The sequence below is a fragment of the Cucumis melo genome, chromosome 4 (genome assembly GCF_025177605.1).
Source record: "Cucumis melo cultivar AY chromosome 4, USDA_Cmelo_AY_1.0, whole genome shotgun sequence".
Lineage (NCBI taxonomy): Eukaryota > Viridiplantae > Streptophyta > Magnoliopsida > Cucurbitales > Cucurbitaceae > Cucumis > Cucumis melo.
Genome location: NC_066860.1, coordinates 10,172,849 through 10,184,757, shown reverse-complemented (window position 1 = coordinate 10,184,757; position 11,909 = coordinate 10,172,849). Strand labels below are relative to the sequence as shown.

General features: G+C 33.6%; 1 protein-coding gene across 1 annotated transcript; it reads right to left on the bottom strand.

Moving 5' to 3' along the window:
- Positions 1 to 2,235: 2,235 nt before the first annotated feature.
- On the bottom strand, positions 2,236 to 7,495 carry LOC103494953 (autophagy-related protein 18f). The gene is made up of 7 exons (XM_008456340.3): positions 6,438 to 7,495; positions 5,175 to 5,639; positions 4,632 to 5,063; positions 4,198 to 4,434; positions 3,310 to 4,119; positions 3,057 to 3,220; positions 2,236 to 2,943 (listed from the first exon to the last, which is right to left on the bottom strand). The coding sequence occupies exons 1-7, from the start codon at positions 6,711 to 6,713 to the stop codon at positions 2,607 to 2,609; spliced, it is 2,721 nt and encodes a 906-aa protein (XP_008454562.2). The 5' UTR covers positions 6,714 to 7,495; the 3' UTR covers positions 2,236 to 2,606.
- Positions 7,496 to 11,909: the final 4,414 nt, after the last annotated feature.

Below are 11,909 nucleotides of genomic sequence, written 5' to 3'. Positions count from 1 at the left end.
ACTATACGTAAGGAAAAAGAAAACAAAATGGATTTGTCTTCTCTTTCAAATTAAGTTGCCAACTGATAGATGATCTATTTATTGTTGTTGTGATCTTCAAACATGAATGTTGGACCAATCGTAGTATACTATTATTTAAAAATGATGGTTTCTCTTTTTCAAAAACATAGGAAAAGAAATATATCCAAACAAACTACTCTCTCACCTCATCTCGTAGACAGTTTACAAATAAAAACACTATCTTTCAAGATCAGAAAACAGTTTTAGGAGAATGCCAAAACTACTATGACACAGGTTTGATTTCCTCTTTAAAAATATGACAAAAGAAAAATATTAACGGTATTTTCAACCTCTTTTATTTTCCCCTACAAATCTACTGCATTTTTTTGTTTCCTAAACTAATATTTTAATTCTAATAAAAAACAAGCTTAACTTTTTTAAAAAATGAAAAATAGTTTTTAAAACTTGACATAAGTTTTAAAAGAATAGTACGTGGAGAAGAAAAAAGTAAAAGAAAATAGTATCAGTAAATTTATGTTTCGAAGACTAAAAACTAAAAAATAAATAGTTGACAATTGTTTTAGATATAAAACATCAACAAAGCCACTTTTTAGGAGCCTATTAAATACAGTTATTTGCTTCTCAATCCAACCAAGTTAAAAGGTGAAAGAAACTAATTGGACTAATTTATTTAACACCTTTTTTGTATTGATTTCCTTTTCTATGATTTTTTTTACTTGTGCATTGAAATTATCCATGAAAAGCTACTTTTTGTTGAGTAAGAAATTGTATCGTAACAATATATATATATATACATGTTTGAGATAGACCTAATAAAATACAATATAAAGTTTCAAAGTAAAGACTAAATTTGTAATTTTGCCAAAAAGTAACTGAAGGTTGCAACGTTAGCAAATTTTCAAAAGTAGAAGGCCAAAGTCCGAGATGTTAATCTTGGTTGGTTGTACTAGAGGAAACTAACACTCAGATTTTCCTACCTGCTCATCAAGTAGCCAAACTGTGGATTTTTGGCTCGACTAAGTAGCACGCATTGGTCAAACACTTTTTTTCAATAGAAACATTGATCAACCACTTTGAAGGATTAATAGACATTAGTAAAAATAAAAAAAATAAAATAAAAAAGTGTTCAATTTATATGAAGACAATATACATATTCTTAAAAACAAAAATGCAGACCATGGACGCAAAAGAGAGATTTGATGCTAACAATGTAGAATACTTTAAAGGAAGCACTTAGGGACAAAGCCCTCAATTAGTGGAACTAACAAACCAATGCCAGAAATAGTTGATCAGAAAGGCAAGGGGAGTTTTGTGCATGAGTACTAAAGTAGGAAGTTGCTTTAGTCATTTGAAAGGAAAAGTCACTTATTCATGTGACAATTTGATGAACAAAACCTTTGATAGGTCGTAAACAACTAAAACAAATACAAGGAAGAAAGGAAAAGTGGAAAGGCTATATTGAGTACAACCAACTCTTGTTGGGTATTTTGTTGGTCATTTGCTTCCAACCAACACCAACCAATTAACTCCTTTTAGATTATTTTGTTAGTCATTTGTTAGTCATTTGTGTTGAAACCATAAGGAGCTCGAATCCTTCCTAAACCCATGTGTACATTTACTATTTCAATAATTAAAAAATATCAATAATATCATTAAAATTGTTAAACAACTTGCAAATGTCCAAGACAATCTAAATTTATGACAAAACCAATAGTTCAAAGTTAAAAATACTTTTCACCCTAGATGCTAGAAGTTCGATCCCCGCCCCATAATTATTGAACTAAAAGAAAAAAAGAAAAACCAAGTCCATTTTTTAGTGGATTTCTAATGTATTATATTCTTTTTTTTTTTTTACCCTCAATCCAAGCTAACGTCCCTACACCTTGATTGATATTACAACTTGTCCTATATCATTTGGGTTCTAAAGAATAGGATAACGATCCTAGGCTAGTCACCTTAGATTGAACCTTCCATTTAAGTCCTTTATTGAACCCATAACTCTTATTAAATTCTAGATAGATGATAACCATGAATTTGAACTCCTAAACGTAATTCGGAATCATGATGGTTCGGGTGGTCCCTATTCATGTAGGGGCAATGATGGAAGGTTATCCTTCAACTAAAAGGTCAGAAAATTTTCAACCAAAAATTGACATCACAATAGCAAAGAGAAACCATAGTTAAAATGAGACAACTCTGAAATAGACCAGCACATAACATAAATGCTCATGTCCACTGTCACACAGTGAATCACATTCAAATGATTCATAACTTCATACCAGTTATAATGGCAGTTCTATTATTTACATTATAAAACTGCTAGTTGGAGTGGAGATCATATAACTGTGTTATTTACAAAAGGACCATTAAATGAAAAGCCATTAAAACACTGTATTTCCCATCTTAACTCCTCTACATTTCCCATATATACCCATTAATAAAACTTCCAGGAGAAATAAAAGAATAAACTGCAAACCAGAGTGATGATTAAAAAAAACACCATTGTTATGAGACCAACACTTCATCAACAAGATATATTACCTAGAGAGATGAGAGTTGACCAAAGTTTCTAGAATTATTTACCTCTACTCAAACTCATCACCTAGGTCTTCAAAATGATTCTCCACCTCGAGGACACTTTTATGATGATTATTTACAGATTTGGGCTGAGACTCCATGCTTATGCTCTCTGTACAACTATTTACATTACTGAACTGGGTCTGAGACCTTGGGCATTCAGGCTCATTTACAATGCCCTTGGTTTCTGTCACCACCTTGTAACCATGCCCACCGGTTACTTCACGTCCATTCCCAAAAACAGAGTCTTGGGGATTTGCTGCACTCCTCCACGATTGCCTTCCATTTTCAAATTGGCCAGATTTCTGTTGCTGCAACAGCTGGTCACTGTTGCTATTTAAATACCTATATTTCAGGGAAAAAGTTGATGAGAACCAAAAAGTCTTACAACGAGCATTTGGGTTCCCCCCACATCAATTAAAATTAAGAAGCTTGAGAAATTCTATAACTTAGCTCACCTTGGCTGTGAAATTTTAGATGACTGAAGATAGTCAAAAACTGGAACTAGGTCTTTTGACCTAGCTTCAACCATACGAGTGGTAATCCTTTCAATATCGAGTTCTCCTGGATGGTCAATTTCATCAATTTTGACTCCATCTCTTCCCATTACTTGAAAATATATCTGATCATCAGAAACAAAATATGCAGGCATGTAAAACTCAAACAGACATAGAGAGGCCCACTTAAAGACGCGAGTCAAACAGTACATACCTCAGGCTTTGTCCACAGTGGAGTTCGAGCAGCATGCATCTGCAGTTCTGCTTCTGAAATATACAGGTGGTATCGTTCCTCCCTGCAAGCCTTTGCCTTAAAGATATTGCCACCTGCTTCAAGGACAGGGTTCCCATTCATTTCTTCGCAATAATTTTTATTGCAATTGAAACCTCCATTGTCACCGTATATGTCAATGCTGTTATCTTGAGACCTACGGTTTTGTTTCTGAGATATATTCCATTTCTGGATAGCTTCAACTACTAGTCTTGCATCCAACTCAGAGACTAATTCAAGAGCTGTGCTAGATCTCGGCAAAACTATGGTCGAATCTAAACCCACTCGCAATGCATACTGTATCATACTGCCAGACGGAGAAAAAACTAATATGTGGTACCTAACCTCAGAAGATCCATTGTCCACATGCACAGCATTTCCCTTGCACTCATGGAAAGCTGAAGCAATAGCCCCCGAAACAATACCCATTTTACCAGTTGCAGCAGCTGCAGCACTACTAACAGTGCCTCGCCAGCCATTACTTCCATGATGTATTCTAGTAACAGCAGAAAGTGTAAGTGGACTACCAGTAGAGCCTTGGTTCTGTTTACTAGGCATGTGCAAACCAGAATCAACTCGTCGAACAGTTTGCCGTGAAGGAACCACTGGCCCACCATTTCTAGCAATAATGTCGGCAGATGGGAAATTCACCTGTCCCCCAGCAGGGTTTATAGCAAAAAGATGGCTTGTCCCTCTAGAAGAACTAATCATGATCCAGTTGCTATCGTAGCTGAAACTGATGTCTTGTATGACCTGACAATAGATCAAGAGATATGATTATGATAAAAACTGATGGCTTAGACAGTACAACAAAATTTGCATCACTCTTACTGCATTAGTGAAGCCTCTTTGGAGTCTGTACAAATGGCTATAAGATGCAGCAGCACCAGATACAGATGACTTCGAGCTGGAACTTGGCATAATTTTGAAAACATTTATGCTATGACCCTGAACAGAAGCAGTCACCAAGATAGTGCCACTTGGATCAAAGCATAAAGCAGAAATTGGGCTCTTATGTGCCTTAAACTGGGTGATGACCGCTTTGCTGATAATGTCTTTCACAATAGCCTGAATACCAAAAGTAGAAGGGATTAACAAGGTCAAACATTGGCAAAAAACAAAATTAGATCTCATTAACTATCATAACTCAATCAGTTCAGCTGCATAACTGAAACATAGCCAAAATATAAATCATTAGAAGGAAGAAAAGAAAACAAAGCATTAGGTTAAGAAAGTAAAAAAACAAACTAAAGATAAAAACAGACCATTCCAATGCTATCTGCATCTGCCACATGGCCATTAAGAGTTCCAATGCCCTTCAAACCCTGAGCGCCTGATTGAAGAGAATTATTGCTTTCAGGTAAAAGCTCAGAGTAATATCTCGATAGTTTCTTAATACCCTTGTCGCCAAGGGTAACAATGCCTGCTGCAAGTTGCTTACTCGACTCCTTTGCATAGTGAGCAACTAAACTTCCATTTGAAGAATGAGAAAAACTTGCAGAAGGTTTTAAATGCTGCGGAACCACTCGTCCTGTATTTGACAACAAGATCGGACTTCCACTATAAGCCAGCCATCTGGGTCCCAATGCGAGGGGTCCATAACCTATACCTCCTCCAGATCCAGGAAAACCAGAAACTACAGGATTTGTAAGAATGATATGTTCCTTCTCCAATGTTGTAGCATTGATGCAGTGTATCTGTTATACAAAGGACTCAAATTCTTACCAACTATACGGTTTACAGTCATTTAATGTTTTAAATTAGAAACAAATAATAAGACTGCAACTGCTTTTGTGCAGAAAACATACCTGAGTTGCCAGAGAGATGGCAACAACCAGGGGGCTGCATTTCACTGAATAAACAGCTGATCTAAATTTAAGCTCGTGCACATAAGTCTGAGATTTCAAGGAATAAAACCTAACAAATGTAGGCATAAAATTCCCATCTACTAGTTCCTGGCTCTTTGGGATGGCGACATTGCCAGAAGAGGCTAATCGATCCTGAATGTTAAAATTAGCAGCAATGGAACCATAAGCAGAAAGTACAAGCAATGGCCTACTTTCTGCAAACTTATCTCCTGATCTCATTGATGGTATTGGTCTGGGTAAAACTTGCATGTATGAAACAGAACCATCATACCGACAAACGAGGTCTTGGACATTATTTGCTTCCTCAACATCCCAAACCTGGAAACCAGAACGAAAACCCAACAGAAGAACCTGTCGAATGACATTGTCGTCCCACTCTAACTTGTCAAAGCCAGCCCAATTCACCTTTATCATTTAGTAATGGAATTAGGAATCAATAATCACCCATTTATTAAGATTCAAACACTAGAAACAATAATAACACTATACAGATAAAGATAACTAGATTTATAAACAAAGTGGAATATAATGTGAGTGATTTTGGAAATTTATACTAAAACTAAAACAAAAGATGCACAAATTTACAGTTCCATTTTAGACCGATAGACACAAAAGACCAATGATCATTCATCATATAAGGATGAAAATATAATCGGAACACAGAAGCACAACTTATTTCTAATTCCCAGAAAATTTCACAAAGCTTCCATTGCTTAATCAATAAAGCTTTTAAACTAACAGCTTCTTTTTTGCTCAACAATCATATACTAGAAAAATGGCAGGAATCCCCAATTTTGAGCTATCAAGAACATGGAGTAGCATTGCGATAGATTGTCAAAATCAAGGACAATACATGGATCAATAAAGTAACAATATAAATTCCGAAAGACAAAGTCATTGCAGATAGGAGCTGCAAATGAAGAAAAAGGTCCAGCAACCCATGTGTGATGATCGTGCACGTTTCAATTTCTAATGCCGTATTAAGATAAAAAATTTTCTATTAAATAAAAGGCAATCAAAACCTTGTGCCCCTCCATAGAAGCGTCAGCCTATTATAAACTTGTACAAAATAACGTTCTCTCAACCACAGAAACAAAATAAACCACAAAATTTAAAATTTTCCAACAAACTAAATAAATAAAACACAAGAACTCATCACAATTCCAAGTATTAGACAGAAGTTCATTAAAGTTCAGCACATACCTGGAATGCATTCGCTTCATCATCCTTATCCACCAAAGAAGATGCCACTGAAGCAGCCGACCGAGCAACGTTGGATGCCCCAGCAGAAACAATCTTCATGTAACTAGAAAAAGCACGAAAGGAAGTTGATAAGAACTCATGAGCCCGGCCAGAGCGGGCTACAGTTCCCTGTTGTTTCAGAGTTCCATCATTCCTCATCCCCAGAATCAAAGTAAGAAAAATAGCTAATACCCAAAATACAAGAATCACCAATTCTCCAACATCCACTTTAATCATAACCCCAGGCTGTTTCTTCTTCAATCCCCAGCAATTACTACTGAAAGGAAAGAAACAGCCCTTCTAAATTTAAGACATTCAATATACAACTCTATCGACGTATCAGCAATCATCGGACCCCTTGAGGCCTCACATATAAAACCAAAAAGAAAGAATCTCCAAACTGTTCAATTCTCTGATCTGTTAATTGATTAGAAGGAAGCACCCAGTTTTAAACAAAAAGAAAAAGGGTGGAAAATCTCAATAACCCAGAAAAATAAAGATACAAAATTGGAAGCACCTTTTTTATCCTGAAAGTTTTTAAAGTTTGGGAAAAGAATGAAAAACAAATCAAATAAAAACAGAAAGAAGATAAAAATCAAATGAAATCAGAACAAGTTTTTTGAAATAATGAAAACAATAAAATATAGTACAAACTGATGAAGATTAAGTTGAAAACAGATTTAGAAAGGGGATTTGGGAAAGAAATCATCAGGAAAAATATCTGAAAAAAGAGAGAATAAAGGGAAGATGAAAAGGGTATTCGGGTATTTGGATAACGGAGAAAGAAAAATTTGTAGAAGTATTTTATCTTTCTATCTCTATCTCTCAGAAAAGATATATATAAATATATAATTGCAAGCAAAATCAGGACTTTTGGGTTTCTTTCTAACAGCCGAAATCTCGAAAAACCAAACGCCAATCTCTCCCCCTTTTCTTAAAGTTTCTCAAATTCTCTCTCTAAAAAGATCGTAACTTGAAGGCCAAGGGAAGAGGAAAACCTTCACACAAACAACTAATAAATGAATCTCCAATGTTCAACTAAATTTTATGGCAAAAAAAGTATTATTACTTTTTCTGTCCTTCCTTTTTTTTCTGCTCCACTTTTTATTTTGTTACTTATAACTCAAATTTATTAACTTCGTAAATTTTGAGGGTTTAAATTAAAGAAATTTTTAAAAATAGTAAATTATTAAAATTATTTAAAAAATATAATAAAAAATTTTAATATTTATAAATAGTTTTTTTTCTATCTATAACGATTCCTCTCTAAATTATTACATTTTTCTAATTTTAATTTAAATGGATACAACGTCAAAATTTAATATTTTAATTGATAGAATTATTAGTTCGTGTTATATATTGATACAACTTCGGGAGTATAATTTGATATTTATCCACAATATTTCTACTTGGTTCAATTTAGCCCTATATTATAATTTTACTTTTGATTTTCAATACGTACCTTAAATTTCAATATTTTACGCTAAAAGGTTCGATTTTTGATTTTATACTCCAATAGTTGATGCAGTCTAAAATAATAAATAAATTCTTTTGAAAGATACATGGTATTTTATAAATAAATATAAAAAAATGTTCATAAATTTGATATTCATATTATAAACACAAATATTTTTTTAAAAATGTATTATAAAGGTTAATTTCATAAATATAACAAACTAAATATTTACTGTTCGGGTAACAAAATGAAAAAGCTCATAAATCTGGTTTTTTCTTTTTTATAAATATTTCAGGTTTGCTCTTTTATGTCTTTCTTCTCTTCCTTTTTGAGATTTTTTCTTCTTTCCATCGTCTTTTTCTCTTCTTTTCCATTTTTTTAAAAATATTTTTCTTTGTCTTCCTTTCTATCTTCTTTCTTCTGCAATTTTTCTTTTTTCATCGTCTTCTTCTCTTCTTCTACAATTTTTTTTAAATTGTTATTTGATTCAAGATCGTGCACCAAATATAAAATATCTATTTTTATATATTTTTTTAAATGATTGTTTAGATTGTGAAAAAAATGGTTGAATATTGCATGGCCAAATCTTACCAAAAATAGATAAATCTAAACATGTAAAGAATTTTTTAAAAAAATCGTTTAGATTTGGATAGCTAAATTTAAACGATAAAATTAAACGATCGTAACAAAACATCTTGCAAATAAATCGTTGAGATTTGGCTACCCAAATTTAAACGATTAAATATAAACGATCGTGTACCAAAAATAGCCAAATCTAAATAATCAAATCTAAACACGAGGCATTTTTTGTATTTTCCATGTGGGCTTTTTTCGTTTTTGAAATTGTTCTATAGAGTCTAAATATTTTGCGACGTTGTTATTTTTTAAAAAAGACCCCTAGTATAAATTATATCATTTTCTTAATAAATCATGTTTATAAATAAATTAATAATATTTTATTATCAAAATATTAATAATAAAATATTAGTAGGTAACTACAATTGTTATAGTTTATAAATATTAAGGAAAATTTTGAGAAATAGCATATTTTTTGTTTTATATTTCAAAAGTAGCTCAAAATTTCTCACTCTCTCCGCCGAGCGCATCACTAAGATTATAAGTTTTTATTAAAAATTTAAAAATAAAGGGATTTATCAAATGACCAAAACACCTTTGGTATTCTGAACATTACATATTCTCCAAAGATACTAAACTCCAAACATTGTGCTCATTTCAGTTGGAAAGTGAACGATTTCGCTCCTACAATTCGAATGACTTTCAGTGATTTTTCCTCCCCCGAACTTTTTGAACTCATTTGTCCTCTTAAATCTCTCAAGGTGAAGCACTTTTAACAATTTCATAGTTTATGGTTTACTTTTTAGTTTATGTTTTAAGTTTTTAATTTGAGATCTGAGGTGGATGGAAACTTTGTAGTTGGTGGTCTAATGTAGTTTTTTTAAATGTACAATAATAGGTTCAGTTAATCAATGTGGTCTCCTTCAATGAATCTTGGCCATTTCACCTGGGGTCATGCAAATGAAGAAGCTTGACCAAGATCTATGAAAATATCTTGAGATTTGTTGAAGGAGTTCCGAGATATGATGTGTTTCACATGTAGTCCATGGGGCAATCTTGAGGTCGATTTCGCTCGAGATTACCTTACAAGATGTATGTGAAACACATATCTCGTGCCATCTTAGACAATGTTGCTAAGTTCAATTGGCGTTTCATGTGATTCCCGCCCGAGATTGCCCTAAAATTAACCTAAGTTTTAATACAGAATACTTCTTTTGTTCTTTTTTTTTTTTTTTTTTGTGCAGATGCCTCTTGTGACCAAAATTAATTCCAAGGAATTTTTCCTTGTAAACATGACTTGTTGTTCACGTCTATCATAGACCGTGTCAAGTATAAAAAAATAAGTTAAAACCTAGGTAACTTCACATGTGAGACCCTAAACGCATTTTGCCTGATGCGTTGAGATTCAGGCGAAAGAAATAATTAGTGCGAGGAGACTATCATTAAAGAGTAACTCGCGTATTGCAAGGAAGTGATGCAATAAAGAAAGTTGGAGAGAGAGATGACTAGATGTTAATCCTACTTCACTTAAAAGTGATAGCACAACCTTTGGGTTAGTAGGTCGGGGATTGATTTGACCTGCTGCCTAATCTGAATCCATAATAAGGATTTGGTAGAGAAACGTGGCATCCTGTGATTGGACCGTTCTTACCGTCAGTAGAAATCATCATTTCTATATGGAAAACGTCACTAGAGAAGCCTATAAATAGAAGAAACCTGACCAAATTAGGATTATTTTGTACCCAGTGTTGAGTTAAGAAAAAATTAGGAAATTTTCGAGGTTTCTAGAAATTCCCTAAAGCTTGAGTATCGGTAAAAGAATTGCAAGAAATTTCTTGGCCTAGGAGTTGGACAAAAGAGTTAGGCAATTGTTGAGGGTGAATGATTTTTCTTATTAAATGTTTATAAAATAAAAAGGATTTCCAAATGTGTTCGAATTCTTAAACGTATTTCCTTTAGGCCATGAACTATGTGATTTATCTTATGCTTTTCAATTCTCGAAATGTTTGTTTTAAAAATGAATTGAACCTCTTATGACTGGGACAATGTGATGAAATAACAAAGAATGCATGACATTTGATAAAATTGAAATGAAATGATCTTTTCTACCCTATGCGATAAGAATGCATTATCCTTACTGTGTGATATGGAATAAGATGCTCTATCATTGTTGTGTGTTCTGGAATAGAATGTTATTTTCATGAGTGATTTTGAGTATGATGTCCAGGGGCGGATTGAGCATAGACCCAGGGGGGCTCGAGCCCCCCTTAACTTTATTGTCTTTATATAATATACATATAAAAAAAACTATTTAAATTTTAATATTTATGGTTAGCTTTGTGGTTATTTTGACTGTTAGCCTTTTTTCTAACCCAAGTTCAAATCTCACCTATGTAGTTTATTTTTCATATTTTTCTTTTAGCCCCCTGTCAATATATTTTCTAGATCCGCCACTGGATGTCCCATACTTGCTGTATGATCTTGTATGGGATGCTTATTGCTTGCTATGTGATCTGGCATTGAAGACACGTTATGTGCAGTGGAATTGAATATGGAAATTGCTAAATGCGTCGAGGTTCCGCATAGCTGCAACTTTGCAAAAGAGTGTGGTAAACGCTTGAGTTGAGGAAAGGGTACAAAAATGTAATTGAATATGCAAAATGATGTTGCGAAATGCATACAATGTGACATGATTTGCGATGAAGAATTGAAATCTTATGTATTCCTTGAGAATTATGATAAATGGTTTAGGAATGATTTAAGTTTAAAATCAAAATCTTGATGACACTAAATGCTATTTATACCGCATGATTTGGCGAAATGATTATAACGTGTTGAGGTAATTTTGATGCACAAAAGATGATGAGAAAAGATCCAACTCATTAGACGTTTTCGTCTAAGCTTTCAATATTTTGTTTTACGTCCCCCCCACCCCCACCCAGGAAGTGAAAGGCATCCTGCATTGAATTTGTAGCCTTGACTGCTGCTGTGCCTTTGTAATCGTATCATTTGGTAGTGGCCACTGTTACCTCGTATAGTATGTGGAGCTAGGTGATAAAAGTCAAGTCGTCAATTTTGAGTATGTACCTACTTCTTTTGAAAAAATTTGTGTACTGGAACTTAAATGTATTTTCATGGTTTGATCATCAATGAGGTTTTTTTGTTTCATCTATGTTAATTTCCATATTTTACATTTATGTATGCATTTATTTTCACTTGCTAGGCGTTTTAACATTTTATCTCAAGGGTGTGATGTGTTGAATGTCTAAGTGGCATACCTCCACTTGGTCATATAAAGTGACTTTCGAGGAGGGGTGTGACATCACATCTTTACAACAATCGTCTTTTTGAACACTTCTTGAATGTGAAGTTGGTGTTCAATGGACCTCTCTGCCATTACA

What these genes read in the sequence shown, in the direction of transcription:
- LOC103494953 (XM_008456340.3), bottom strand. Translation starts at nt 6,713, where the DNA reads ATGATTAAAGTGGATGTTGGAGAATTGGTGATTCTTGTATTTTGGGTA. An exon ending in CCATCTCTCTGGCAACTCAG is followed by an intron (nt 5,064 to 5,174) that starts GTATGTTTTCTG and finishes TTTGTATAACAG; the next exon opens with ATACACTGCATCAATGCTAC. An exon ending in CACTGTGGACAAAGCCTGAG is followed by an intron (nt 3,221 to 3,309) that starts GTATGTACTGTT and finishes TCTGATGATCAG; the next exon opens with ATATATTTTCAAGTAATGGG.